Raw genomic sequence first — 27,582 nt, 5'->3', positions numbered from 1 at the left:
TTTTTTTGGTCTGGAAACGCACTTTAAATGACTGAGTTTTAATATTTAGGCCACCAATAGTTGTTCTTAGGAAATCAAGCAGTGTAACTTGTTTTACAGGAGGCTATATGGCATTGCAGAGTCCATAATCATAAGTGTAGTGCTTACCTAGTTTGATCAATAACAAGGGACAGTTCAATATAGAAGAGAATGGGACCCTGACATAAATTCTATCTATAGTCTGTGCCTCCATCTGCTGCTGATAGAGGGGAATTGCTAGAGATTATTTTATTAAATGAGGGACCATAGGATGTATGTTAGCAAGCCGTGTGGGTTAAGTAAAAGTTTATCTTCTGGCATTTATTTAATTTATTATAACATATTTTATTTAAAAATAACAAGCATCATTAAGATTCTTTCATGATTAGACAATTTATTATTCGGTGTTTGTGAGGTATTTACCGTGATGCGTACAGAAGACGCAAAATCTCTCCACCAATGGGACCATTACGTCTGAATTCTTCTAGCCAATAGAAGCACGAAGAGAAAAAAACGGCAGCTTTTTGATGACGTCAGTGACCAGAAGCACAAAACCGCGTGAAAATGGTAACTGTTGTTATTTAGCAATAACATACAATGATTATTACCTTTAAAACGTATATGATTTTTTGCATAGACCAAATAAATCCCTTTGCAATATGTAACATGTTTTATTGTTTGCTGTTCACCAGCGTTGGCGAGCAATTAATAATCACCGCAGCCTGCTAACGGCTAGCTCTCTGGATAGCCCAATAAACCTGTCCTGTCTCAATCAAATTATTATTATTCTTTTAATTAAATCCCTATTAGAAGCAACTATGATTTACATCTGATATTTTTACATTAATGTATGTCTTTATATTTTATGTGGTCGAATAGTGCTCGATAATTTGGAGCTAACTTAACGTTAGTGAAATTTGCTTTCAGTGTTTGCAATTAAACTTAATGACTTCTCTCATTGTCTGACAGTAACGTTATATTTCACAGGTTTAATCACATTTTAATATCCCGTAATCAATTCTTGTTCTTCATGTGAGAACATAATGTAACATTCAAACATTTAATTCCTCAGCTCTTCTACTCGTTCTTCAAGTCCTTGGTCGGCAAAGATGTTGTGGTGGAGCTCAAGAATGACTTGAGGTACGTTAGCACTTTCTTTTTATGCGTGTCATACTTTTAAAATATAATATGTGCACAGTGTAATGTGTGTGGAAACTCATTACATTCTGATTTTCAACTTTGCAGCATATGTGGAACATTACACTCAGTTGATCAGGTATGGCAGCAAACCCTGCTTTGTTGAAATCTAAGCAAATGTTGTGTGAATTTTAAAATTAAACTTGTTCTCTCTTCACAGTATTTGAACATCAAACTGACAGATATCAGTGTCACTGATCCAGAGAAATATCCGCACATGGTGAGAACTTGTCAAGTGTGTTGTTTGTTATAGATTAGGAAGTGTTGTGTGGGTGTGCACAATATTTAAACTACATAATCAGTCAATAGATTGAAAAGAGAAGTAATTATATGGTATAAATCTGTTCTGTGCCTGGAAGCTCAGGAACCTCAGGAACCTGATCTTGAGCAGGTGCTCAACTGATGAACACTCTTAGGAGAACTCCGTCTATAGAAATGACTCTAATATTTTGTATTGTTTTAGTTGTCGGTGAAGAACTGCTTTATCCGTGGATCGGTGGTGCGGTATGTACAGCTGCCTGCGGATGAAGTGGACACACAGCTTCTACAGGATGCTGCACGCAAAGAAGCTATGCAACAGAAACAATAATGCGTTTCAATTTGAGAAAAGGTTGTTTTGCTGGACTGTTCACACACATGATCTGTGGAGTTTTGTAGGTTAAATTATGTTTTTTTTTTTTTTTTTTTTTACCTGAAACTTTATGTAAAGTTTGTTGTTGTAATTTTCCTTTTTACCTCTTTTGTCATGAGGCTGTGACATTTTTTCAGTTAGTGAATGTGTGCCTTTTAATGAATGTTAAGAAGGTTCTGTACTGCATCTAAATTCTTTGTTTTTCAGGCCTACTGATACAGTAATAAAGTATTTTCGTTCATCGCTTTCTTTTTGATGAAAAAGCTTGTGGTGTTTCTTTTTAGTTTAGCCATTGGCAAACTGTTGCACAGCATTAAATGTTGATATACTGGTTAAGGTGTAGGTACGATTCTATTTGATTTACGTATTACTATGCAACTTATTTTACACCCATTGGGGTGGGTCAGTGGATCAGATAGGCTACAGAACAATTCTCTTAATTATGACATTTCTTATTATTAAATAGTTTCTACCTAAATCTGTTAATCATCATGTACTGTACATACAAGTAAGAAAAAAATATATTACAGCATTTGGCTATTAGCAGTGTGTTGTTTCATTTTAAACAATTTAAGTATGACATTTATTGTATGGCGAAGTACTAATCTCAAGATTTTTGGAATATTGATATTTAAACAGTTTCAAATTAAGACTATGTTAGCAGTCTATCACTGCAAGTGTTATAAGTAAAGTCACTATTGGATCAATTATTTTATATTTATTTTATATTTGAAGTATTGATTATAATGATTTACCAGTGCAAATCATTATTTATTTATTTAAATGCATGTACTGGTAATCTTGTTTTTTTTTGCTAAGAACATAGCCTACATAATCAATGTCAGGGGTAAATACAATTGAGAGTACAATTACAGGTTACGAAATCAGGAAAATATCATACAAATTACACAGTAAGACAGTTTCAAGGGCTTTAGAGTTGATGGATGTATGGAGAGTCCAGGTACGATTTAAGTTCCTTGCAAAAATTTTAAAAGTAGGGCTTAGCACCCTGGAATTTACATTTGTTTAAGACAAATTTCGCTAGAAGAATAAATAAGTTTATCAAAAAATATTGGTCCTTTACATCTTTATCTTTATTGTGCTGACCAAATAAAACATATAACAAAGAAAAACTCTGTTGTGAAAATGTGCGTACAAAGATACAGAAATCCTTCCAAAACAGACATGTATATGTGCATTCCCAGACAAGATGAAATATAGATTCGTCTTCAGCACCACAAAAGGAACAATCTCGAATTAAAATAACTTCCCTTCCCACTTCCAGTGACGTGTTCCATGGCGCGAGGGCCGAACAACCTGTCACTCACACGATATAGCAGCAATAGCAACTAACAATTCCCGATGGATTACATCAAATCCCGCCCTACATTTTTTTCTTGCCCAAAGTAGCCGTTTCTCACTCAGATGTACGTCACAATAGCCGTTTCATGAGTGCCGAAGGATTTGTTAATTAGCTTACCAATGAATGAACTTGAAATTTGTTAATTTGGTTGAACCGTGTGAACCAAGAGAAATTGCTACCAGCCGTTTGTTCATTTTCCATTTTAGGCCTTGCTGACACGTTCGAGGGTTACTCTTAAATTACACAGATACAGAGTTTAATAAGAATGGTAGGTGTGATTTTCATCCTTTCCATAAAATTGTTTATGGTTATTTCAATACCTTGTGTGATCTCTAGAAAGTATTAGGCTATACTTCATCATTGGCGCGTTCCGATTCATTTCGAGCTCAGCTGATTCAGAACGCTCCCATGATTTCCACAACATAGGCCTACGTTTTGAAACCGCTTTTAAGTGTGAATAATAAGTAGTTGATTTTATGACGATAAATTTGTCAACACTTCAGGTGTCTGTTTGTGTTTATCACAGAGATTTACTACATGGCATCTGACAAGCACAATGAGTCACTGAAGTCATGAATTGGGAATTGTATGGTTTTCATGCTGAAATAATTCCAGACAAGTTCAAGTGGTGTTCATCTGTGTTTTTAGGAGAACCACATGGAGGAGTGTTGCTCTGAGCGGCACCACAGCAAAGTAAGTTGAGAGAAGGACCTAGGGAGTCATTAATTATGCAACGGTTAAAAAAAGTTAAGAACGATAAGTGACCAATTTAGATTTTCATGATATTGTTTTGTCATTTAGATGGTCGATCGCATTGGTAAAGGTTCTGCTCTAAAATCTATACTCCAAGAGCTGCTTGAAGAAAAGGTAGGATTGTATAGAAAAGTGTTTATTATTATTATTATTGTGTGTGTGTGTGTGTGTGTGTGTGTGTGTGTGTGTGTGTGTGTGTGTAAGTGATCAATTTTTGAACCTGTGTTTTTTAGATTTCTACTCAGAAGAAAAATCACTGGATACTTGGCCCCGAGAACCTCGATGACACTCTTGTTCATGATTTTGAGGTAGAAGAAGCAGCGTGAGCTTTGCATCAGTGCATGGTTGTGCAATCACCTGTGAATAAAAGTTGCAGGTGAAAGTTCAGGTTTTAAAAATGACTTCAGCTAATAGTAAACTGTTGTAAATAAAGCAAATATGTGTTCTGTTCTGTTCTTGTGCTCATTAATGTAGACCCAGAATAGCCAAGCTGTTGTAAATCAGGTTTGACAAAATTCAGTGTAATGTGTGTGTAAAGGCTTGGCTAATTGTGAGGGCCAAAGTGTCCGACTCCTCGCCATTCAACATGTCCTTTAAACATATAGTGAAAACTGTTGAACGGTAACTAGTGACCTCGCTAGATTTATGTTTTGGGGTTGAGTTAGATTAGTTGTTAGAAAATATGATTAACCTGGTATTAAAAACAATGGTAGTTTATTAGATGTTCTTACTTCGTGAAACAAGTGTCTGTGCACGTACTTAATTTTGGGGGCACAGCGGTTTAGTTAAGTATAAAGGTATTTACTCAGTATAAAAATTACAGAAGTCAATGGAAATTCCCCACCATGGTAGAAAAAAAAAAAAAACGTGGCTGTGTTGCATTCTGGGTTATATTGTTGCTTTTTTGTTTTATTGGTTTTTAAGAAGGAAGCAAAAGAATCTCAGACCTGTTCCAGAGTAACACAAGAGGATCTAATACCTTTGGTTTGTAATGGATAGTTTTCTGATCCCCCTCACCAATCTCTCATAATGACTATGTTGCATACTTTCATTGTATGATGCTGTGCACTATGATGTGTACATTATAGGTTTGAGCATTAGTTGTGGAGTCAAAAATCATTTTGGTTGATGTTTTATATATATCAGCATGTTGAAGTGGTGTAAATCTGGTTGTGGTGATTTAGATGGAGCTGTTTGTCACCTGTTGACTGTGAATCAGTACTGGTGTAACTTAAAGCAAATGTCTGTGGAAGAACATACTCTGTAGCCCAACTGTTTTGTAGTGTTTCTCTCCTACTGGGGTTAGTTCATTCTTTCATAGTACTCTAGTTCTGTAAAAGGAACTGATACTACAGAGGTGTAGAGCTTCCAGTGTTGCTTTTCACTACCCCAAGCTTGTGGTGATTTGGTTCCCTGCTTATTGTCTCGACTCTCTAACAATTCGGTCTTTGTTGTAATATGCAAGCATTCCCATAATGCTAAGCTTTTACATTTTACATTTTTATATATATATATATAAAAGAAAAAAGGGAAATGTTAGATGATTAAATTGTCAAGAGAATGGTGAATACACTTGAAACTTGGTGTTAAAAAAACTCTAAGGTGCTTGTTGTCTTTCACTTTCATGTTGCCTTGAATATGAAATAAATAGGCTATACACAAGTGTTAGACATAGAAATCCAATACTTTTATTTTACATTCATACATCTATATTTTACAATAAGCTTAATGCATTTTTTTTTTTATTTAAAAAAGCCCAATCCCAAAACAAGTCCTGAAGATGTATAGCTCACGCAATGATTTGCATTTTTTTTTTCTTAAAGTGTGTGAAAAGCATTTATAAAGCACACATGCACACACACACGCAGTCACAGCGTCCTTCTGTCACACATTCTTGCATGTCTACACACTCAAAAAGGAAGAAAAAAAAAAAAGGACACATGTTGCCCTTCAGTTGTACCTTAGTAGAGCTGGGCTGAATGAAAAGAAATTCAGACACCATTGAGAAAGGCACCTTGAGTACACAGTGTATACACAGACAAAAAGAAAATAAAGACAATAGTATAACCTTTTAATGTAGCTTCTAGAACAACAACAAAACTGTAAACCTTCACTTGCCAAAAGAAATAAAAAGTCACGTTTCTATACAAATACATCTGAAGCAAAATATCTCCTTGATCATAACATAGCAGTACCTTTTTTTTCTTTTTTTTTCTTCTTATTATTATTACTTTTGAATGCATATGTTATCATGTAATTCCAGATCGGCTCTGCCAGCAGAGAGCAATCTTGATGTAAAGTAATTACACTTTGTCACAATATTTATGCAGTTTCCTACATAGTAAAAGTTTATCAGTGGCAACCCACCTCATGCATGTTTTCCATTTGAGAGAGCAGCCATCATTCTCAAAAGTACACGACAAAAACCAAGTAAGATATTCAATGCTATAGTCACAGTTAGGAGATCCTCTTACAAGTCAGAGGTTGTTCCAACATAGTGTAACCTGTACATTTATATATAAAAATCTATAGACACACAATTCTTTGCTTTGCGAGAAATGTGTTTGACTTAAAATATTCCAACCTCGATCAAAATCCCCAATACCTTCAGAAAAGTATGTTGTTGTTTTTTCATTAGAAAATACTGTATTTTCAAAAACCAGATTTAAATGTTTTACATTCCATCCTTCTTCCAACAAAATAAAGCTTTTTATAACTCAAAATGTAAAAACACTCCCAACATTAATATATATTCATATGTAAATATAAACAATAAAGTGACTACAAGAGATCATATTGTTGTTCTATGTTCAAATGTAGAGGAAACCCGTTTAGACTGGCATTTCATACCAGTTTTTTTTTCTTCTTGTCCGATTAACACAGTGTGGCACTAAAATTTTGAATGATTGTACAAGTCAGGTCATATAATGCCATGGTCAGGTCTGCCCCAAAGTGCCTGCTCAGCATGCCTTCGTCAAGTCAGTCGGTAGGTCTGTCGAGGACATGCGATATTGGATTTTGGTGTTGGTGATCGCGCCATGCTTCTGCCGAAGGTGTAACCGCAGCTGACTCTTGTGGCGAAAATGCAAGTTGCATTTCTCACACTGAAAAACAAATGCAAGAACAGAATTTAGGACGAGAATGAATGCTTTTGCACTTTATAGATCTAGTTATGATATGGCTGTACGTATTCTTACATGATAGGGCTTTTCTCCTGTGTGTATTCGCAGGTGGCTTTTCAGTGTCTGCAAATGGCGGAAACGAGTGCCACAGATCTCACATGGATATGGCTTCTCTCCGGTATGAATCAGAACGTGAGCCCGAAGGTGAGCAACCTGTGCAAAAAAAGGTTATGTTATTCTTTCAAATCTCTTTTTCTCCGTCTCTACAATTGACTAACTCGAAGCACTCACCTGCACAAATCTAGCGCCGCATGTCTCACACTTGTATGGCTTTTCTCCTGAGTGAATCCGTGTGTGGGTTTTGAGGTTTGCTGGTCTGTTGAACTGAGCTCCGCAGATATTGCATCTATATGGTTTCTCTCCTGCAACGCAAATGAAAAGGAGGTTAAGCAAAACATCGAACATCAAAGCCAAAATTACATTTGTAGCAGCAGCTGTTTATTTTTACCGGTGTGAACTGTTTTATGACTGGCAAGGTTTCCCTTGTAGCGGAATGCTGCTTGGCAACGGTCACATTTGTATGGCTTGTCGCTGTGGACCTGAAGCGTGTGGCGTTTCAAGGCTTCCTCCTCTGCAAACTTGGAGTCGCACTCATTACAGAAGTAGGTTCCATTTTCTGTGAGGCAAAGGAGTAATGGTTTTAGGTTGGTTTTGGAAGACACAAACAGGTTCTTAGGAAACCATTTTGAAGAGTTTCTTACCACAGCTGGAATCAGAGTACTCAGAGTGCATCTCAGACATCTCCTCGGCCAGACGTGAGGCCGACGTGTTGGGACAGATGTCAGAGTGCTGTGGAGACTGGGAGCCGCAAGACGAGCATTTTAAATGGCTCATATAGAGAGAAGAGTGGCTGTCGCTGTTCCTCTGTGATCCCTCCAGAGTTCTGATGAGGAGAACACCACATTTTAGGTCTTTATGCAGAGGAATTCACTCAAATTTTTATAGGATACTGAATGAATTTCACACATTCCTGCTAAGAGGTAAATCCTCTGTGTGCTTTAAGAGGATTGGAATGGATGAAGAAAAATTCAATCTGGCTTTGTGGAGGTGGTGGGTGGAGAACAGTTTCACAAAATACTCACAAGCCGGCAGTTCTAAACTTTACTGCATTAGGAAACGAGATCTTCTAATCTGTTTCTGTACACATACTACAGGATGACACCTTAAACCTTTAAAGAGTTTCAGATTTACTTCGGAAAAACTCACCTGTTGATGATGTTGTTCAGGCGACTGGCCTGAGGCACAGTGAAGTCTTCGCCTTGCTCGCTAATTTTTGCCGTTGCCTTCGAGTCGGGATGTTCAGAGTCAACGTGGTGAAGGAAAGCAGAAGAGCCCGGCCTCGGTGGGGAGTGCATTCCAGGGTCACGAGGAATGGTCTCCTCCTCCTTGGAGCTTTGATTGAGCACAATGAACTTGTACTTCTTCCAGTTGCGAGCTTTAGGGTCTTGTGTACCTTGAGAGGTTGGAGGTTGCGAGGCCTGTGCGAGGGCGGCGTTTTTGCTGCTGCTCGACTCTGTTGGGGAATTGGGCTGGCAGTCAGATTTGAGGGGGCTCTGGGGGCTGCTCATCAAGGTTTTGCGTCCATTGGAGGATATGCCCATGGAGTAGTGTTGGTGGCTCAAATGTTCCTCTGCCAGGGAACTCTGCTCTTTCCCAGTCTCCCTCTGCTGCTCTTGGGCCAGACTGGTAAAGCCATGTTTCCTGGAGCTCATCCCGATCGAATGAACCACTCCCTCCAAGGTCTCCTGCTTCATTTCTGCATCTCTTCCCAGCTCCCTTGAGGAGTATGAGCCTGTGTGGCAAGCAGAGCTTGAGCTCCCGACGGTGGCGCTGCGGGTGAAGTCGGCCAGCACAGTGTTGTTACCGTCGACTGGAGAGCAGTGTTTGTGATGGATGATGCCTCCCTTTGAGAAGTCTGAGAAAGTGTTCTTGGTGTCTGTAAGCTTGCAAAGAGGAAAGGGGAAACCTTGCATGGGAAACTGGCTGTACAGGTATGAGTTGTTGGGAGCGTTGACTCCGTTAAACATGCAGACGCCATAGGGTCTCCCATCTCTGAAAGTCGCTGCCCGTCCAGAAACGTTATCCATCACCTCGTGGGGTCTGTAACTGTGAACGTCTTGAGGTAAAAGCAGGGGGCTTACCAGAAAGTCCTCTCTGGGAAGTTTGATGGAGGAGTCACTGCATGGGAATATTGAGCAAATTAAAGACCTTGGTTTTCTCTCAAAAAACTATTTAACATTCCATTTAGCATTCTGTATTTTTAAGCACTAAGGCAGGGTTCACCAATCTCGGTCCTGGAGGGCCGCTGTCCTGCAGAGTTTAGCTCCAACCAGCTCCAACACACCTGTTTGAAAGTTTCTAGTATGCCTAGTGAGACCTTGATTAGCTGGTTCAGGTGTGTTTAATTGGGGTTGGAGCTAAACTCTGCAGGACAGCGGCCCTCCAGGACAGAGATTGGTGAACCCTGCACTAAGGGGTCATTTATGAACAAAGCAAAACATACCTGGACTTGATGAATCTGTGGCAGGTGTCAACAACATGGTCCATCTGCAAGTAGATGGCTGTGTTCATGATGGCCATGATGAGGCTCTCCTTCAGTGCGAGACGTGAAGTGTACATAAACTCCAGAAGGATTGCGAAACCCTCTGGGTCAACTTTTGGGTCCAGACTGATGGCGTTCAGGTTACATTTGTGTGAATCAGTAAAGATTGAGTAAAAGAGCCCACTGTGAAGAAATTATTTTAGTTTTAGTCACACTTTAACATATTTCCACCATAGGCAAGCATGTAACAGATATACAAATAGCCTTCAAATGCACCTGCATGCCATAAGGACCGTTTTGTGTGCTCGAAACTGTTGTCTGTTGACCAGAATCGTGACATCTGTAAGGATATCTCTGCTGCGCAGTCGGTTCAGGTTGAGCAGGACATCACTTGCATGACGCGTGAATTGGATGCAGCTGTCGGCTGCACAAGCCATTTTTTCGAGATCTGTTGGGAAACACAAAGAACCATGAATGATGTAATCGGTGCTCACTGAACAACGTGCTAAAATCAGAAAAGTTGGGTATTATTCCAACATCACAGGAATCTTTTAAAGCTTATATTAGCTGTTAGAAACTTTAGAAACAAAGGCATTGCTGTTGTTCTTTGCTTTTTTTAGGGAGGCATGTCAAAACATCTATTAAGAATATAGCTTTAATCATGTTATGCATCAAAAAAAAAAAAATATTGTCAATGTGTACCTCCTCTGCTTTTCCTCTGACAAAGGAACACAAAAGGAGACGTTATGGAGAATGACAGCCTCAGTCGCCATTCACTTTGATTGCAACTTTTTTTGCATACAATGAAAGTGAATGGTGACTGAGGCTGTCATTCTGCCTGACAACTCCTTTTGTGTTCCACTGAAGAAAGTGAGCCATTAGGGTTTGGAATAACACGAGGATGAGTAAATGATGACAGACTTATAATTTTTGGGTGAACTATCCCTTTAATCTGAAAATCAATTTCATTTATAGTTATCTCTCTTTCTCCGGTAGGTGGCGACAAATGATGAAAATATTTAGTTAGAGATCTGACGTGCATCCACGTGCAGTGGTTTTGTCACGTCTGAGAATCGTTTTTCATCCTACCTAAAATTATCTTTTATCTGACCACATTTATAGGAACCTTAATCAAGTTTTCACTTTCTCGGAAAATGCATATTTATCTTGATATGTCCCTAGTTCACTGAAGTGTGCATTTACACAGCTTTTGCCTTCTGAAGAAAATAGCTTCTTTCCCTGCGATTTTAAAGACTTTATGTGTGGAGGAGAATAAACTCGAATGAGTCATGGGAAAATTAGGTTGTTTATTACAACACTGTGAACCGATACACTTCACTATTGAGGAATGGGTGTAATAACAGACAAAGTGGAATAGACAACAAACACAAAACAAAGAATGATGTTAATACTGTAGAAGAGTTTATTTTGTTAATAGATTAATTTTGAGACAACACATTCTGCTCTCCAACGTTCAGACGTTGAACGCATCACCTCAGACGGTTCTCCCAGTCACATCTGGCGCCTTGACACAAATATAGTTTCACTGGACGCCTTTAAATAGTTAGGCGAACATTTCTCACATGTTGAACATTCAGTATTAGAGATTCTGTTTCCATTTGAGCCTACATAATATCAATATCCCAGACCGCGCGCTGTCATGATGCCAAAGCAGCTGTAATGCTCTTGTGTGAGGAGGCAAAACACCCATGACCGGGAAAGGGATCTGGATTTTAACCACTAGTCAAACAAATAAAAATGACACACAGAAACCACAACACCTGAATACATAAGCTCTTTACAACGTTTATGAAAATGTATTCTATAGACCAGAACTTTTGTAGCCACTCTGATTGCACGTTCTAAACTACTTTTACTTTTGTTGTTTAAGAAATCCGAAGTTTTGCGTCCACGAGATGTCACCCAGTGACCGTTTTGAAGTTCAGCGGCACTAAACGACAACACCTGCAACTCGCATATCAAGTCATATTTGGCAATTTCGCACGCATTTAACTGTCTTAAATCACTAAGAACGTATAAACAGAACGTCAAGTTCTCACGAACACAGAGAAGTGTCGTATGGCAGAGCGCACGCGCTCGTGGTTAATTGAGCTCTCACATATCTCGCATTCTTACTCTGTTTAGATCTTCTTAAGTATTAAATCTTATTTAACACTTTTACTCTATGTAACGCCAATAAATGCGCTCATTCCAGGAATAGAGCCCGATCCAAAACACACAAACAGCGGCAAGGTTTATGAGCCACTGCTCAGTGTCAATCAGCACTTTGTGACCACTTTAAATATAGTCGATTTCTTCTTTTTAAACCGGTCTTATTATCCATATACAACTTTCTATTTTGTTGCATTTCTGACGAGAACATTACAACTTACTTTAAAATGAAACGCACAACACATTGGTGACAATCACAAATGTATACAAAGAAAAGAAACATGACAAGAAAGAAACTTGTGCAGGTCTGTTATGCTCGTGCTGCTACAAAGTGACAGCGAACCGAACGATGCAAACTTTTCTATTGCATCTCTACCGCCAAACGCTGACGGATCTTAGTAAAACACGATAACAAGTAACAGTTCAAAAGTCTCTGCTACTTTTTAAATATATATTGATCGCTTGTGCACTTTAGAAAAAATAAATAAATAAAAGAAAAAATAATAATAGCAATATCAGTGATGACAGTAATGAGCAAATAGCCCCAACAACTGATCACAGACCTCACATTTCAACTAACCAGAAACCATATTTAAGCTTAGGATGTGATTTATACCAGCATACACACACTGAAAACACAATGTTTACAGGTTTTGGCACAGGACAACAAAACCAAGACGTCAAGAGAAAGAGCGAGCGTGAGTGCAAACTACTTTTAAAACATGCGCCGAGAAAAAGGAGTGAAATCGTCGGATGTCTTCGCTTTTATCTGTGTTTAATCACGCAGTGCACAATCTCTACTGTATTATCTTAACCCCCATGTGCTATTTAATCAACTTTGTAAGCAGTCTTGTTTGGTCGCTTGGGCAAAAAAAAAAAAAAAAAAAAAAACGCGTACCGCGTCTAAATGTTCAACCCTCTGCTGCAAGTCCTATTTACGACCCCAATGTTCCGCAGTGAGGACTGACAGAGCAGTGTGGTTCTGTTCATGCAGGACGACCTGAACTGTCAAAAGCATTTTCACCAGACAGACCCACTACATAAACACTCCGCTCTAGAAACTGTCCACAAAAACACCTTCAAATCAGCCGAGATAAACATTTAACCATAAAATCCAATAAAACAGCCTAATGAACATGTGTGAGTAATGGCAACAGCGCGCCAGAAGGAAAAGAATGTAAAAAAATCACCTGGTAGTGCTTTCCTAGAAACTTCTTGCATCACCACTTCTAAGAACCCCAGTTCTAAGAATCAGGAGAGCTCAATTCTCGGAATTTGAGCTGGCGACCATACCATTTTTAGAGGACAGGGGTGTGTAAGATTTTGCCTTAAGTTTGTATTTCTTTAGTTATCGTCAATAATTGAATTTCACACTATTGCACTTCAATAATAAACTACAGTGTTTGTAAATTCGATGTTTAAAATGTAAATGAAATTATCATTTTTCCGTTACGATTGAGAAAAATAGTTGCATTCAATGTTTAATTCCTCCTTTCTGATGGACGCGTCCAGACAGAGACGGTCACGTGGCCAGAGAAAGTGGCTTACGTACGTTGTCTCTTTAGCCCAGCCTCAAAATACTCAGAACTAATTTACTATTCCATGACATAAGCAAAGTGTCCATTCGTTGCCTTTCCCTGTATTAAACCCACGGCCATAACCTAGTCTTTACAGAACATATCTGGATCGCTTATTCACACGGACACAGTTTTTTCTTTTTTTTAAATTATGATTTATTGTGTTATTTTCTCTCTCTAAGTGATATCGTTTTCCTATTATGTTACCTCTTCAAATCTGTGGACCTGCTGGCCAGTGTGCACAAGGGTTTGTTTGACCGGGTTTATATATTGTATATGAACATTGAGACATTGTGCTTGAATGCTGGCTTAACTGGAATGTCGTTAATTTGTTAGAAAATGTAAACTTTGACTCTAGCAACTGCTTTGTTCTCGTCGTGGTTTGTCTGTTTATAAGCGATATGCTACTGACGAACTATACCCTTTAGTAACGGTTATTTGGCATATAACGTCGATAAATGTGTTTAGGTGGTTTTGCTTCAGAGGAACATCGATACATATTTGTTAAAGCCACTTTGTTTCGGAATTGTGCAGTGTTAGTTATTTAATTGTCAGTTGGCGGTGAACCTTAACTTGCTGCACTTTGCGCGAGCGCTTGTCTCGTGAAGATGCCAGGCAACAACTGACTGACGAATTAATCTCATTCTTTCGCACAACTCCGCATTACTGAGCCATGCTCTTGGAGCCGCACTTTCTATACTATTGATGCTGCATTCTCTACTGGTAAAGTATCCATATCCGCCACGAGAGAAGACAGAAGCACACAAAAACAACAGTTCGTACAAACACTTGTTGTTTATGCCCACGAATATGATGTTATTTTTGCTTCACGATACGTAGGCTAATCGTGGTGCGTCCAATTTATTTTTTATTACGGTATTCCGTTGTACTTAATTATGTTCTGAGCAAAAGTTGAATACAATTTTGTGAACTACTGTTCTAAAGTGTCGAAACTTCTATAAACTGGTAACCTGTCCTGAACACGTCCATTGAAATTAAGCTGCAAAGACCGAAATGACAGCTCCGATTAACCGCAGGCCTCCTTTCATTAAAGCCTTTAGGCCACACATAATATTTTTAAGAATGCATTTAGTATATATATTTTATATATAGGCTATATATATATATAGAAACAATGCTGCAAAAATGGAGGAGGAGAAGTTTTAATTATTTGAAAATAACACCGGGGCTTTAAAAAGCTCTGCATATTTTGACATCTTGGTCGTTACCTCTTCAACGTTTCTCTCGTGTTTTTTTTTATAGTTAGGCTAGTTATTATTATTAATGCTGTTATATGGACATGGTTCATTCTGTCATTTGGTAAGAAGGTGTTTTTTTTTAAGAATCGTCTGTCATTAAGCATAAGGAGACGGCATGTCTGTTTTGTTTTTTTGCATGCATGTCTCCCGGTTTTTTTTTTTTTTTTTCTTCACTAAACGCGTACAGTCAATGCTGGTACAAACGCACATCAGGCGTCGTGTTTTTCATCCAACTTGCAGAAAACACTCGAAAAGTGTCTATGTGACGTTCCCTGAGTTCTCACTTTCAGGTAAAGCAGTAGTTTCTGCAGTATCCCTATATAATTTCATTAGAGTACCTGATAAAAAAAAAAAAAAGTAGTTAATTGACCCATAGGATATAATGGATAAGCAGCGTCAGATATTTAAAGTTCAGCTTACTCTGGCATAGAGAGCACAAACTTCGATGTTTGTGTGAGAAATAAATACTTAATGCTCTGTTTTTAGCACTCATTTTTAACATTAGCCTATATTTGAGCGAATAGCCTATATCGTCTGTAATTTATTAGACATATTCTGGCTTTCAGTTGATTTATTATCATAAGTTAAAGTGCTGAGCAATACTGTTCAACAACATGAACTTAATATGTGAATATTCCCTGGGGCAGTTTATAATCTCACTTTGTTATTGACACTGCAATTAATTATATTAGTATGTAATATAGGCTATATATAACAGACTCTGGAATGCAAGGAACTTTACCGCTGGGTTGTAAATTTTGGCTGGCTCGTAGTCTTGGAATCTGTTTTGCTCTTGACATTTTTACATTTCAGGCCTGTTTGCTGCACAGCACAGGGAGTATGGTTTGAGATGATGTCCTTTCATGCTTCATGGTGTATCATCATGAGTTTACATTAGAGTCATGATGAAGATTGCTTGTTAAATTGTTACTGTGGACAAACTATCAACATTAACTGCTTAGAATAAGTTAAATACTTTTAAAACCCTTTTCTGTCTCCACATTGATTTTTTTCTACAAAGTGTTTATAATAACCAAATGGTCGATATTTGTTGCTTCTGTGTATTGTAAATTCGTGGAATTCATGTAGATCCATAATGACGAATAATAAAATATATTTATATATATATTTCTAAATATTGATGTCAAGACTTTGATTTGCTTACTACCGGTAGTTATTTTGTGGCATGTACATGTGTGGGCATCAATCTACTGAGATGTGAAATCAGAAAATATGAGCTGAATATGAATGTAGAAGGAGTTCAATGTGCACATTTGTTCTCATACTTCTGTAAAGATAACTAACTGGACAACTCTGACCTACTACTTTTTACACAACTCTCACCTGTAGTTTTAAGCTTGAGCAGTCAAGAGAAATGTCATCAGGAACATCTGTTTTTTTTGTGTGTGTGTGTATAAAGTAGTTTATTTTAAAGGGAAATAGTGGGGAAATGCAATAAGTAGAAGTTTCAACGTGCATAACCAAATACTGTTGTAAAAAGGATGATGGGAAGAACAAATTAAGCCACTTACTAACTGGATTTCTTAAATCTTGATTACTTAATTCACTTTGCATTTACTTTTTGGTTTGAAGCGTTGACTGCTGGGTGATTTGACTTTCTGACATGCTCACCTGGGTAACTCCGTTTGTGGCTCCAGCTTGGGGGAGCTGGTCCGTTCTCCCTTGAGCCATTTATACCCTGACACAGAAGGAGCATCTGTTGGGCTGTGGTGGAAAAAGGAAGAATATCAGTGCACATGTTTCCCCCCTAACAGATCAAATGCTTTGGTCTGGATTTAGTTGGTGTTTCCGTACTTTTTGCAGCCATAATATTCCGTAATATTCAGCTAATTATAAAAGAAAAACTGATTTTACAGGCTTAATGATTGTCATGAGGACCAACACACACATTATGCATCAAGTACTGAATAGTAACTTATTATTTGATTTTATTGATACAATCTGACTTTTTAAGACCTAATTTTTGTGATTGTTTTTTACCTGTTTCTTAGGCCTATGCACATTCATGTATGCCGTTTATATTTCAACAAAAAAGGACACTCCTTATACATTTATGCAACAGGGCAGAACATGTATAATAAATATATTTAATAATAAAAAATAAATGTCTGTACTTAATATATATATTTTTTTCTATTTCTGTGACTAGGGTATGCTCTTTTTCTAAACAAATCAAACTGTAAATGACCCGAAATGAAGAAGTTCAGGTTTGAACTTATCATTCTTCCTGCTATTTATCTTTTTGGGTTTCATTAGTCTTGACTCATGCTTTGCATAGCAAAGCATTTGATGTAATTGTGAGTGTTTTTTTTGTTGTTGTCATCATTTAGCTGAATAGCAAGAGTGTCAGCGTTGCACTCATTGGCTACATGAAATGGTGGAACGTCAACAGAATTGTTTTTTTTTCTAAAACAGCTGAACTCTTGTGACACTAGCGTGACTCAAAGGAAGAAGATCTCGCAAAGTAGTGAGATGGAGATCAAATCAAGAAAGTGAAAAAGTGACAGAACCTGACATTTAGTTTTCCTTTCTTACTCTTGGAGTATTAAAGGGCTATTAAAAAGTTTTTACTTCATTCCACTATGAATCTTCACCTAAAATACATAAGTAATATAACATGTTATACAATAATACCTCAGAGAGAGATGGATTTATATATATATTCACACACAAAGAATATTGAAATGTGTGCAAATGATTATCAATGTGCTTCTACAACATGTAACGTTCACTATATTCAAGCCATCTCTAAAGAATCTGAGATGAAATGTTTACCTCATAATTACCCCTGAAAGAAACGTGTCGCTATTGTTGAATTTTACAAGACAGGAAAACATGTTCCAAAAATAGTTTTGCCTCTGTGCTACCTTGGCTAGTTGTACCCCGGATTGTGTGGGCTGATTTTTTAGAACAGAGGTGGAACAGACACACAAGATGGAACGCCTCTATACTTTCTTGTGAAGATCATGCCTAGGCAGTCATAATAGAAGCATAAAGCGAAAGTATGAATATATATGACCTTCTCGTGACAGCCCACAATGTAAAATTTAATTTCAACAACAACCCACATAAAAAGCATTTAGTGTTGTGAAGAGGCAGAAGTCCTTTACTTTCCTCAGTTTAACACTGATTGACCTACTTTGTTATTTTGGCCTGAGGAGAAAATTGAATCAACGTAATAAATTGATTTTTCTGACCCACTAATATATTTTACCAGCTTTGATTCAAGTGTGTTAGTTTTGAGAACATATAATTGTTGTAGATGGAATAGGAATACTTGATAGATTTCTTTCTGACATGAAACTGTTCTCACAACGGGTTAAATTTAGCAAAGATTCATTCTATGACTATAACTGATGTCAAGCACTTAAGGGTATAGAATATTGTTCTATCCATGATGACATTTTTAATCTTGTTCACTCTTTGTATTCATGTTGGTTTCATATAGTTTATAAAAACATTCATACCAATTTACCGACCTAAAAATGTCACGTGGTGTTACCAAAAGTCAGCATATTCACCTTGAATGTATACATCTTATTTTCAATGTTACACATTTTTATTTTACAAATCATTATTTTCAGTAAAGCTTATACTACATAAAAAAATAAAAAAATAAATATATATATCATGATTAATTATTATAAAAGTTTCACACCACATGACATTTTACAACCTAAACTAACCTTAAAGTCAAATTGACTCACGGTCATGATATGGATATGCAGAGGTCTTCTCTTTGATATAATTTCCTTTTGGTCTGACCATATGACTTTGCTTTGTCGGACATGTTTTTTTATTATTATTATTGTCATTTAGCATTGAAACAGTTTTGTTAAAATATAATCTTTTAAAAGATTATGCCAAACGACTTGTGGTGCAGGCAGATGAAGAGACAAAAGTTCCAATGCAAACTTTTACTTACAATATAAATCAAACTGGTACATAGAAGACGAGCAGAGTGTTCTCACACACACATAATACAACATAGATCTGCACAGATGGAACTTAAATACAAACACAGATGAACACTGATTAACAGAACACAGGTGATACAAATGACAATGATGACTAAACAGGTGACAAAACTGAACTGATGATTACAGTAACCATGGATACAAAGGTGTGGCGGAAAACAGAACAAAGGAAGACGTGATTAAAGAAAACAAGACTCAGACAGAAACACAACTGTGGCATCTTAAGATTTTCTTTTCAAGAATTAAATTTTTAATAAGCCCCCCCACCCCAAAAAATAATTTTAATACAGACATCAATAATCGTATGTATGTAAATGCATTTTTATGTGTTCATGAATAAATGAATAGTTATAATAAAAAAATAAGCATGCCATTGACCCATTATTTTAGTATATAGTTATGGAAAATAGCTTTCACCCTGAACTGAGGAAGGGGATTTGAGGTTTTCTGCCAATTTATGTTGGTAATTATTTACAGCATCACTTGGATACTTTTTTTCAACCTTCACATAAAAAAAAAAAGAAATCTCTTCCTTAATGGAATCACACGGATATCCACCCATCTGGATCCGGCGCCCCACTAAAAACACCCCAGGTGTTCGTGATCCAACTGGGGAAAGTCTCTTAAATAGTTAAGGCCCTCCTTCACAACAACCACCGATTCAGCACTGCCAAACAAAGAGCATGTTGAGCTTCAAAACAAAGAGCAGCGTCAACTTTATTTCAATCCACTGGAGGGTTGTTTAAGGCCCTCCGATGTGGTTTTGCATAACGCACGGCCGTAAAATCATCCAGGAGTTTGTAGAGAAATGTGTAATTTAGCATGGCCCCCTGCAGTGCCCAACCGCATGCGCATGAGATAATTACTGCAAAACCTTGGCAAACTTTTAGCCAACGAATTCCACACAAAAATAAATGACCCACTTAGAAAAGCTGGATTAGGTAGGGGAGCCTTGATCAATACTCTTTGGTAAATGAACGGTTAGCAGCTACTGAGCAACAGGCACGAAAGACACATTGTTAGGGTGACATCATTGGGTTGTTCCCAGGCCACTATATGAGTGATTTCAGTTTGTGTTAGAAAGGGAAATGAGCTAGTGATGGTAAGAGATTACCAATACTTATTCTTCAATATGAGAGACTTGTGTCACTATTCCAGTCAGTTTGAACAGTAATCAGTGCCCGTCTGTTCTGCTTCAACTTTTACTTACAAGTTGTAAAACAACTACCGTATGATGCTGAATAGGCACGATGTGCTGCCCATTAACATTAGTCTGAGCGCCGGAAACTGCCCCACAGTCTTTTCTACATGAGCGGCAAATTTTTACCCCCATCTGATAGCAACTTTTTTGTTTTTTCATTTTTTTTGCCAGCTTCAGCCTTCATTGTCAGCGAAGTCTTGAGCCAACCGTGTTCATCAGAGGAATGATGCAACGGAGCTGTAACACGGTGCGGATCCGCTGTTAGCAAGTGCACTGAGGTCCTCTTAGTTCTTTAATATGAAAAGACTGCTTTTGGGTTGTGAATAAAAATTCTAAAGGAAGCCTTTTCTTTTCTAAATTTCCATAGAGAATAGAAGACATGTCACATGGACAACCACTTTTTAAGATCAGCAATTTAAGGCTTAGTTCTTACTGGTATCACACTCTACTTTATATAACACATTACTTTACACATTAATATGCACAAACACACACACACACATATGTGTGTGTATATATACCAAGTTCTGGCATGAAACTCTAGCGCAGGCTGATAGGTCCTTAAACTCATTTGGTAGCGATCGCATCTTCATCTACATAGCACAGCTGACTGGTTGTTGTTGCATCAGCAGCCAATGAGCTGCGGCTCAACATTCAAACAAATAACGGTAGTGCGGTAATGTTGCTGTTAGCAGTCTGCTACAGAAACACTCCACCTTCCCCAGCTCCACCTGTATAGGTCTGCTGCGGGGGGGTTATTCATGTATATATATGTATAAATATATGTATAAATGTGTATGTATGTATATACGCATGTAAAAATTACTGTAATTTTTTTCATAAATTACTATATATATATATACTGTATACTGTATATATATAGTATTTTATAAAGTAATATATACTTTATTGTTGCAACATGATATGCTGAAATATGAGTAATATTGTGAGTTTAGAGTTGTGACACTGATGTAAAGTGTGATTAGAATATAGTATCTCTTTGAATGAATGTGCTGTTGTACAATCATTTAATGCCCTCTGCGCTATGCTCAGTGTTGCAGGTAGTTATTTTGGTATATTTTACTATTATTGGAATTATGCTACAAGTATACATTTTAATACATTTTCATAATCCAAGTTGTAAAAATGTATATAATCTGTAAACCAAGCTCTTAGTTGACTGTACTGAAAGAAGATTGGCAGATTCCTGGCTGTGATGAAAGAAACCCTGAAGTGTCGGTACTGTTATCATTCACTCTTGTATCTGTTTGACTTCACGCTTGGCTCACAAAGCCATGACAACCGCACTGGTCTCCATAAGATGTAAATATGGCCTATTTACAGTTATTTGATAACATTTCTCCAAATAATTTCAACACAAGCCACTATCATAATGCACAATTACAAATATTGCTAAGGTGAACTTATACTTAACTGACATTTATAACAGATATTGAAAAAGAGTGTGAAATTTGAACTTTGTCGTATTAGGATGACATTTGATCACCAGGTCCATTAGAATCTCCTACAAAGATGAATTATCAAATGTTTAGAATCAAATAAAGCAAAGAATTTGTATTTAAAGTGTCAAGGCCTACAATTCAAGTACACTTTATCTCTGGGACAAACCTCAATCTTTACAAGCATTTAGTTGCCCTTGGGAGCATTGTACCGGTTATTATGACGAACCTCGCTTCCTCATATGATGTATGTCTGGAGGTTGCAGACTGAAAACACTGAGTCGTTTGCCATTCTTTAACATTTGAGCAAGACTCGACCAGAAGAGACAAAGCTGGTATGTATTTAACGCCTACAGTGCTTCATACTCATCTCTTCAACTGCGGTGAGAAAACCAGCCTCTCTGTGGTCGGATCTGATGTTTCGACTTTCTTCCCACATCAAATTTACCATTCACATTCTCATAGTTTATGAGAAGTTGGCACAACGATATTTTTGTTATATTCTAAGACAGTAATAATTATATTAGTCGTATTTAGTAAGTTGGTTTCATGCACCAGATGCAAACGCTGACATATATGAGGCAGATCAGTTTTAGACTGAGGCGTGGGCCATGTCGTCTCGAGGTTTTGCATGTGAGCTGATCAGCACAGGATGTCACAGCCCAAACAGCAGTAGGCGGGGTGGGGTGGGGTGGGGAGGGGAGGGGGGGTGTTGAGTGGTGGAGGTACTGCCGCTTTGTCTACCTCAGTAACATTACAGATGTGTGGGTATGCAGTCTGTAAGTAAGGCCTGGCATGGGGGGGTTGGGGGATGGGTTAAGGCACACAGCTGCCACATTGACGCCATACGCATCCTCGACCAACTTGCTGAAGACGTGAGTGTCATGCTATAAAATTTGTAGTTATTGATTCGTCATGACAATGACAATGAATTTATTTAAGATTTACACAGTAAAAAGAGGTAATCTGCAAGATATATGTATATGTATACACACACTCAATTATCAATATATTCAGTTATCATATCAATATATCAATTATATACATTGGTCATTATTGGCCGGCTCCTGCGTCAGCATCACATGCATGCGCTGCGGTGCTCACGCGAACTGCGTCAGCCAATAATGAGCCGGCGTTCTGATGTAAAACCTGGAAGTGCTGCGCTGTTACGTTACGTGAATATGGAAGAGAAGAGATTGTTGAATATTTTGGGATTTTTTTGTGCACAAAAAGTATTCTTGTCCCTTCATAACATTAAGGTTGAAGCAATGTAGTCACTTGGGCTATTTTAACGATGTCTTTTACCTTTCTGGGCCTTGAAAGTTGCAATGACGTTGCTGCCAATGGCTGGTTCAGAAACCTCTCGGATTTCAGCAAAAATATCTTAATTTCTGTCCCGAAGATGAACGAAGGTCTTACGGGTTTGGAACGACATGAGGGTGAGTAAGTTATGACAGGATTTTCATTTTTGGGTGAACTAACCCTTTAACACTACAATATCTATGAGGTTAAAAAGAGAATGAAAGCATCAGAATAAGCAGTGTAACATTTATGCTTTTAAAGATTAAAAACAAAGTGAAATTCGACTTTTTCAGCAAAAAAGCTGGTGTGTTACAGACAGTGTGATGGTGAGATTCGTTTACTCAAGCACTGGCATCTTCTTTTTCCACAGATTTGAAAAATGACTTTTTGAAGGAACAAATTCATCTACAAAAGCAGCAGTCCTCGTGGAAATTAGCACAGTCACTTGGGGAAAGATCTTTAGTGACTCAGAGACAGAGGCAGGAAACTGTTTACATCACACCTTGGAGGGCTAATAGAGTTTTCGAGTGTTAGTTTATGAGGTTAGTATGCCAAAACTCAAGTGGAAATTTTTCACATTAGTGTAGAGTAGTTTTTAGCTTTGCGATCGGACTGACGATGAATATAACGTGTTATAGCACAGGATGTTAGTGTGTGTTTCTAAAATTGTAAACGTGGTGTCTTTACAGCATTTACACATAATCTTCTTCAGGAAAAGGGTTTAGTCACCTGCATCACTTTACATCCTGAAATAATGTTGCCATGATGCCATCAAATGTTTCGATGTATTCTCTTCCTCTTTCTCACTTTTGCATTCAGTAGTGCTTCTAACCTTGCCAACACTGGCTCTATTCGTTTATTTAGAAAATAAACTGGCAAAAAACAACTGAAAAAAGTCTAAACGGGGCCAGTGCATCTAGTTTGGGCAATTTAGAGATATATAGCAGCCTAAAAGCTAGATGGGGTGAAGGAAGGAGGAGCTGATGAGGAGCCAGAGAGAAAAAAGGGGGCGAACACAAGAATGAGAGAAAGAATTCAGTGTTTTGGAATTTTTCTGTTTTTCCCCTCAAGTACAGGATGTTTTCTGAGTCCGGCGCCACCTGGTGGATTGCAAAAAAGAGTGAAAACAGACCTCTGAAATGTCAGTTGGTGCCAGTTACGCACCCTTTCTGTATTTGTGTTCACTTTGTAGGTTAAGATTGAGCCATTCTTCAGAGCGTCTGCTTTGTCCTCCAATTACAAACATCACTTAGATCACGTTCAACCTTTGAAGCCTCCATTTGAAGCAATAACAATGACTCATACTTTTCTAATTTCTAGTCGTGCTTCAGAGACCACAGAGCGGACTAGAAGGCAGGGCACCAAAATGTGAAAATATGACTCCCTTTTTCATAATCCCACCCCTTTAGCACCCTCTAAACCTATCATGAACTAGTTTTCGAAACAGCCCATTTGTTGTTGTCATTGTCTTAAAGTGTCAAGGGAGCTGGTTGATCATTATCAGAGAAAGAGCAGTACTCTTTAGCATTCAGATGCGCAATCCGAATGCCACAAACACATGCTTTAAAGGATTAGTTCACTTCAAAATGAAAATTCTGTCATCATTTACTCACCCTCAAGTTGTTTCAAACCAGTATGAATTTCTTTCTTCTGCTGAACACAAAGGAAGATATTTTGAAGAATGCCTGTAACCAAACAGTTGATGTACCCCATTGACTTCCATAGCATTTTTTTTCCTACTATGGAAGTCAGTGGGGTACATCAACTGTCTGGTTACCGACATTCTTCAAAATATCTTCCTTTGTGTTCAGCAGAAGACAGAAATTCATACAGGTTTGAAACAGCTTGAGTAAATGATGACAGAATTTTCTTTTTGAAGTGAACTATTCCTTTAAGATGCACTTGTTTTTGTTGCCTTTAAAAATATATTATGTATTTCTGAAGGCTTACATTTTGTGTGGTTTAAGGTTATGTATTCTCACTCCTCCAGATTTAATTAGGCGTTAATCTCAGGGAGAAGATGTTTCGAATCCATTCATTCTAATGTGTGCTATTTCCTTCCTTCCACACCTTGCCTTAAAGTGTGGCGCAAGACTAATTTCTCAAACGGCCTAATCCCTTTAAGAATCGCGCTTGCGATATCATGCTCTCTTGTAGAACTGGGATTTGGAGAAATATGTTGGACTACATTTTTATGCCAAAGAGAGTGCTTCTTATCATTTGGTGTAAATGGAACTTGCTGCTACTGGGAATAAAAATGCTACATGGTTGGAGCTCATCCAGAGGAGTTCATGGAGATCTCAATTATGCGCCATTTAAGTACCAACTTTGTCTGATGTTTCTCTTAAAATAAAAAGAAGCACAAACAAGACAACTTTTGCGTACTGAAGCTGGTGGTTATAACATTTACATGGAAATAAAATTTTGGCTTGAAGAATCTGATAAGAACCATTCTGCACAATCATTCTGAAACCTCTGACTTTCTATGAGATTGAATTTGAGATATTAAAGAGATCTTATTCATGATGTTACTTTCCTTTTGCAGCTATTCTAAAGGTACATGCTCAAATTAGAGCCATATGATTATATATATATATATATATATATATATATATATATATATATATATATATATACATTTGTAATCATTCAGATGGTCATGATAATACTGAATTCTCTGCTATTATATATATATATATATATATATATATATATATATATATATATATATATATTTTTTTTTTATATATATGCATGGTTACCATAATTCATTTCAGTAATTCTAAAATTAGTAGCTTTCAGAGAGCAGTGTCTTATATGGAAGGTAAGAAAAAGTAACCGTTAGTTATTTAAAGCTTTTAATATGCTTTCATTCATCTATCAGTTCAAATCTCCGACCATTGCCTGCCTGTAAATGCACCAAATCTCTTTATTCTACATCACTGGCAGTTTTTTTTTTTCATAGCTTACTTGTGGTTAAAGTGTAGACTTTGGTTTGCTCAAACATTTCTTAAATCACAGAAGTCAGGATATCAGGAAATCCAATCTGTCCGAAATGCCTCAGTGGAATATCCATTAGGCCTGTGGAGGGGTGTGGTTCTGTGCTGCCTATTTTTGGCTCTCTCCCTCTATCCATCAGAGGGAGCAAATGGAGTGTAATCCATGATAACATGGATGCAGGGGCTTTTGGCGTGGATGAAAGCAATTCCGCCCAGTCCCAGAAATCAGCCCCTCTAAAACCTGATTTTATTTGGATGGTCTCCAACTTTGACCAATTCTAAAAACCCAAGAGGTAGATAAACATGTATTTCCAGAAATTTTTAATAACATATCAATTTACATGGGATTTTGGGGTATGATTTGCAGAAGTATATTTTGTTGGGTGAGTTACAAAATCCCTGCAAAAATACATATTTTAAAATTTATTTGTAAGTGTGCTCAAGTGGAAAATCTACAGTGGATCATTTTTCGCACGTCAAAGTTTTATGACAGCTTGAACTGTAAAAACTATTAGATTATTGTTATTATTGTATAAGGGTATCACTTTCGTAAGACACATGATCAGATTCTAGATGTGAAACAGAGGGCATGCATTCTATGTTGCCAGGTAACATCTCTGCTGGAACAAGTTGTAATACCAGCTTTCTGGTAATATGGTATAGTGTAGCCTATTTCATTTCCAACCTCATGAAGAACTTCAATATTAGACATGTTCCCCTGGTTTCACAGACAATAGTCCCAGACTAAAATGCATGTTTGAGCTGTTTTAACTGAAAGCAACTTGCACTAAGATATCTTAAAATATGTCACTGCCGTTGTTTGGTCTCAAGATTCACACAGCAATGTTTTTTTTTTCAAAAGCATATTTATAAAAGCTGCTTAAATGCCCTAATTGAACTAAGGCCTTATCCTGGTTTAATCTAAGCCCTGTCTGTGAAACCAGACTGAGAAGTTTCAAAGCACCTAATCATGTATGATCATGTTAGAGAAGATCTAGAAAGCTTTTGGTTTTTGGGTTAGTGTTCTGTATGTGTGAATTAAAAATGAGTGCACTGCCCTTAAATCCCAAATGTCATGTTATCAATATGAGGGTGATTTTATGAAACTCTAGTCATGTTAGGGATCTGAACTTAGGGAGTTAGGGTTGAATGAACACATTGTTCTTCCGTTTTAGTGCAGCTACTGGAGGTCCAGATGGCATTAACATATGTATTTTCTTCTGCCAGCTTTCAGATTGCGTATGAAACCAGCCACCCATAAACACTCACTTGCGCTAGATATGACTCCAACTCCCTTAAACTGCCCTGCTAATGTTTACAGCAAACAGATCAGCCAGAGTCAATGTCACACTGTAAAGCTGTGCTCTTTCGGCATGTTTGCTGCTATGGCAAGAATCTATGGTCATAATGGGAAGAGTGGTGTTGGTCATTAACTCAACCATTTTGTTCAGCAATATTGTATCTAAAATGTAAGTGACTCAATATTAACTTAACTGTAAAAAATCCACCTATTTCAACTTAAAAACGTAAGTTCATTTGCTGCCTTAAATTTTTTTATATAATCAACTTGGTTTGTTGTTGAAAGTCATTTCAACTTAAATAATATTAAACTATTAAAAAATCAAATTGAATTTTGTATAACATAAAAACGTTGAAATTGCTTAAAATATTTTGATGAGTTAAAGTACTGTAATAAAGTTGCTGACTTACTGATCATATAATTTTTTTTAGAGTGTTCTTGTTTACTGAACTGTTGTTTAAAAGCAAAAAAAAAAAAAAAAAAAGAGAGAGAGAGCGGTCACAAAGCGTTCACACGAAATTTCATGGTCGAAATCCAGTCATTTCAGTCCATCTTATTTTTACCATCTTAAATTATTTTATATCATATCATTTTAATTTATTACCATATTTATAAACACTGGTTTGTA

The 27,582-nt window shown here is 37.3% G+C and overlaps 2 protein-coding genes and 2 long non-coding RNA genes across 5 annotated transcripts; 3 read left to right on the top strand and 1 right to left on the bottom strand.

Moving 5' to 3' along the window:
* The first annotated feature begins 516 nt into the window (after positions 1-516).
* Positions 517-27,471, top strand: smx5. 2 transcript variants are annotated; one of them, XM_079882838.1, is made up of 6 exons: positions 517-585; positions 1,091-1,158; positions 1,264-1,294; positions 1,376-1,435; positions 1,679-1,841; positions 27,461-27,471. In XM_079882838.1, exons 1-5 carry the CDS (start codon positions 583-585, stop codon positions 1,802-1,804), a joined length of 288 nt encoding a protein of 95 aa, XP_079738964.1. In that variant the 5' UTR covers positions 517-582; the 3' UTR covers positions 1,805-1,841; positions 27,461-27,471. The 2 variants fall into 2 exon arrangements, with proteins under 2 accessions (XP_079738964.1, XP_079738963.1); XM_079882837.1 differs by lacking the exon at positions 27,461-27,471 and having other exon boundaries at positions 1,679-2,910.
* Positions 3,251-4,552, top strand: LOC307166057. Its single transcript, XR_013822580.1, has 4 exons — positions 3,251-3,273; positions 3,858-3,902; positions 4,011-4,076; positions 4,196-4,552. It is a non-coding gene; the product is annotated as an uncharacterized lncRNA (long non-coding RNA).
* On the bottom strand, positions 5,629-13,108 carry bcl6aa (BCL6A transcription repressor a). The gene is made up of 9 exons (XM_079882832.1): positions 13,049-13,108; positions 9,963-10,134; positions 9,648-9,869; positions 8,351-9,322; positions 7,846-8,027; positions 7,593-7,760; positions 7,376-7,506; positions 7,160-7,297; positions 5,629-7,066 (listed from the first exon to the last, which is right to left on the bottom strand). Exons 1-9 carry the CDS (start codon positions 13,077-13,079, stop codon positions 6,923-6,925), a joined length of 2,160 nt encoding a protein of 719 aa, XP_079738958.1. The 5' UTR covers positions 13,080-13,108; the 3' UTR covers positions 5,629-6,922.
* LOC307165289 lies at positions 22,092-23,554 on the top strand. Its single transcript, XR_013822451.1, has 3 exons — positions 22,092-22,228; positions 22,677-22,792; positions 23,026-23,554. It is a non-coding gene; the product is annotated as an uncharacterized lncRNA (long non-coding RNA).
* Positions 27,472-27,582: the final 111 nt, after the last annotated feature.

Source organism: Squalius cephalus (genome assembly GCF_949319135.1).
Source record: "Squalius cephalus genome assembly, chromosome: 10".
NCBI classification, from domain to species: Eukaryota; Metazoa; Chordata; class Actinopteri; order Cypriniformes; family Leuciscidae; genus Squalius; species Squalius cephalus.
Note: the sequence above shows the minus strand (reverse complement) of the source record. Positions and strands in the feature narration are given on the sequence as shown.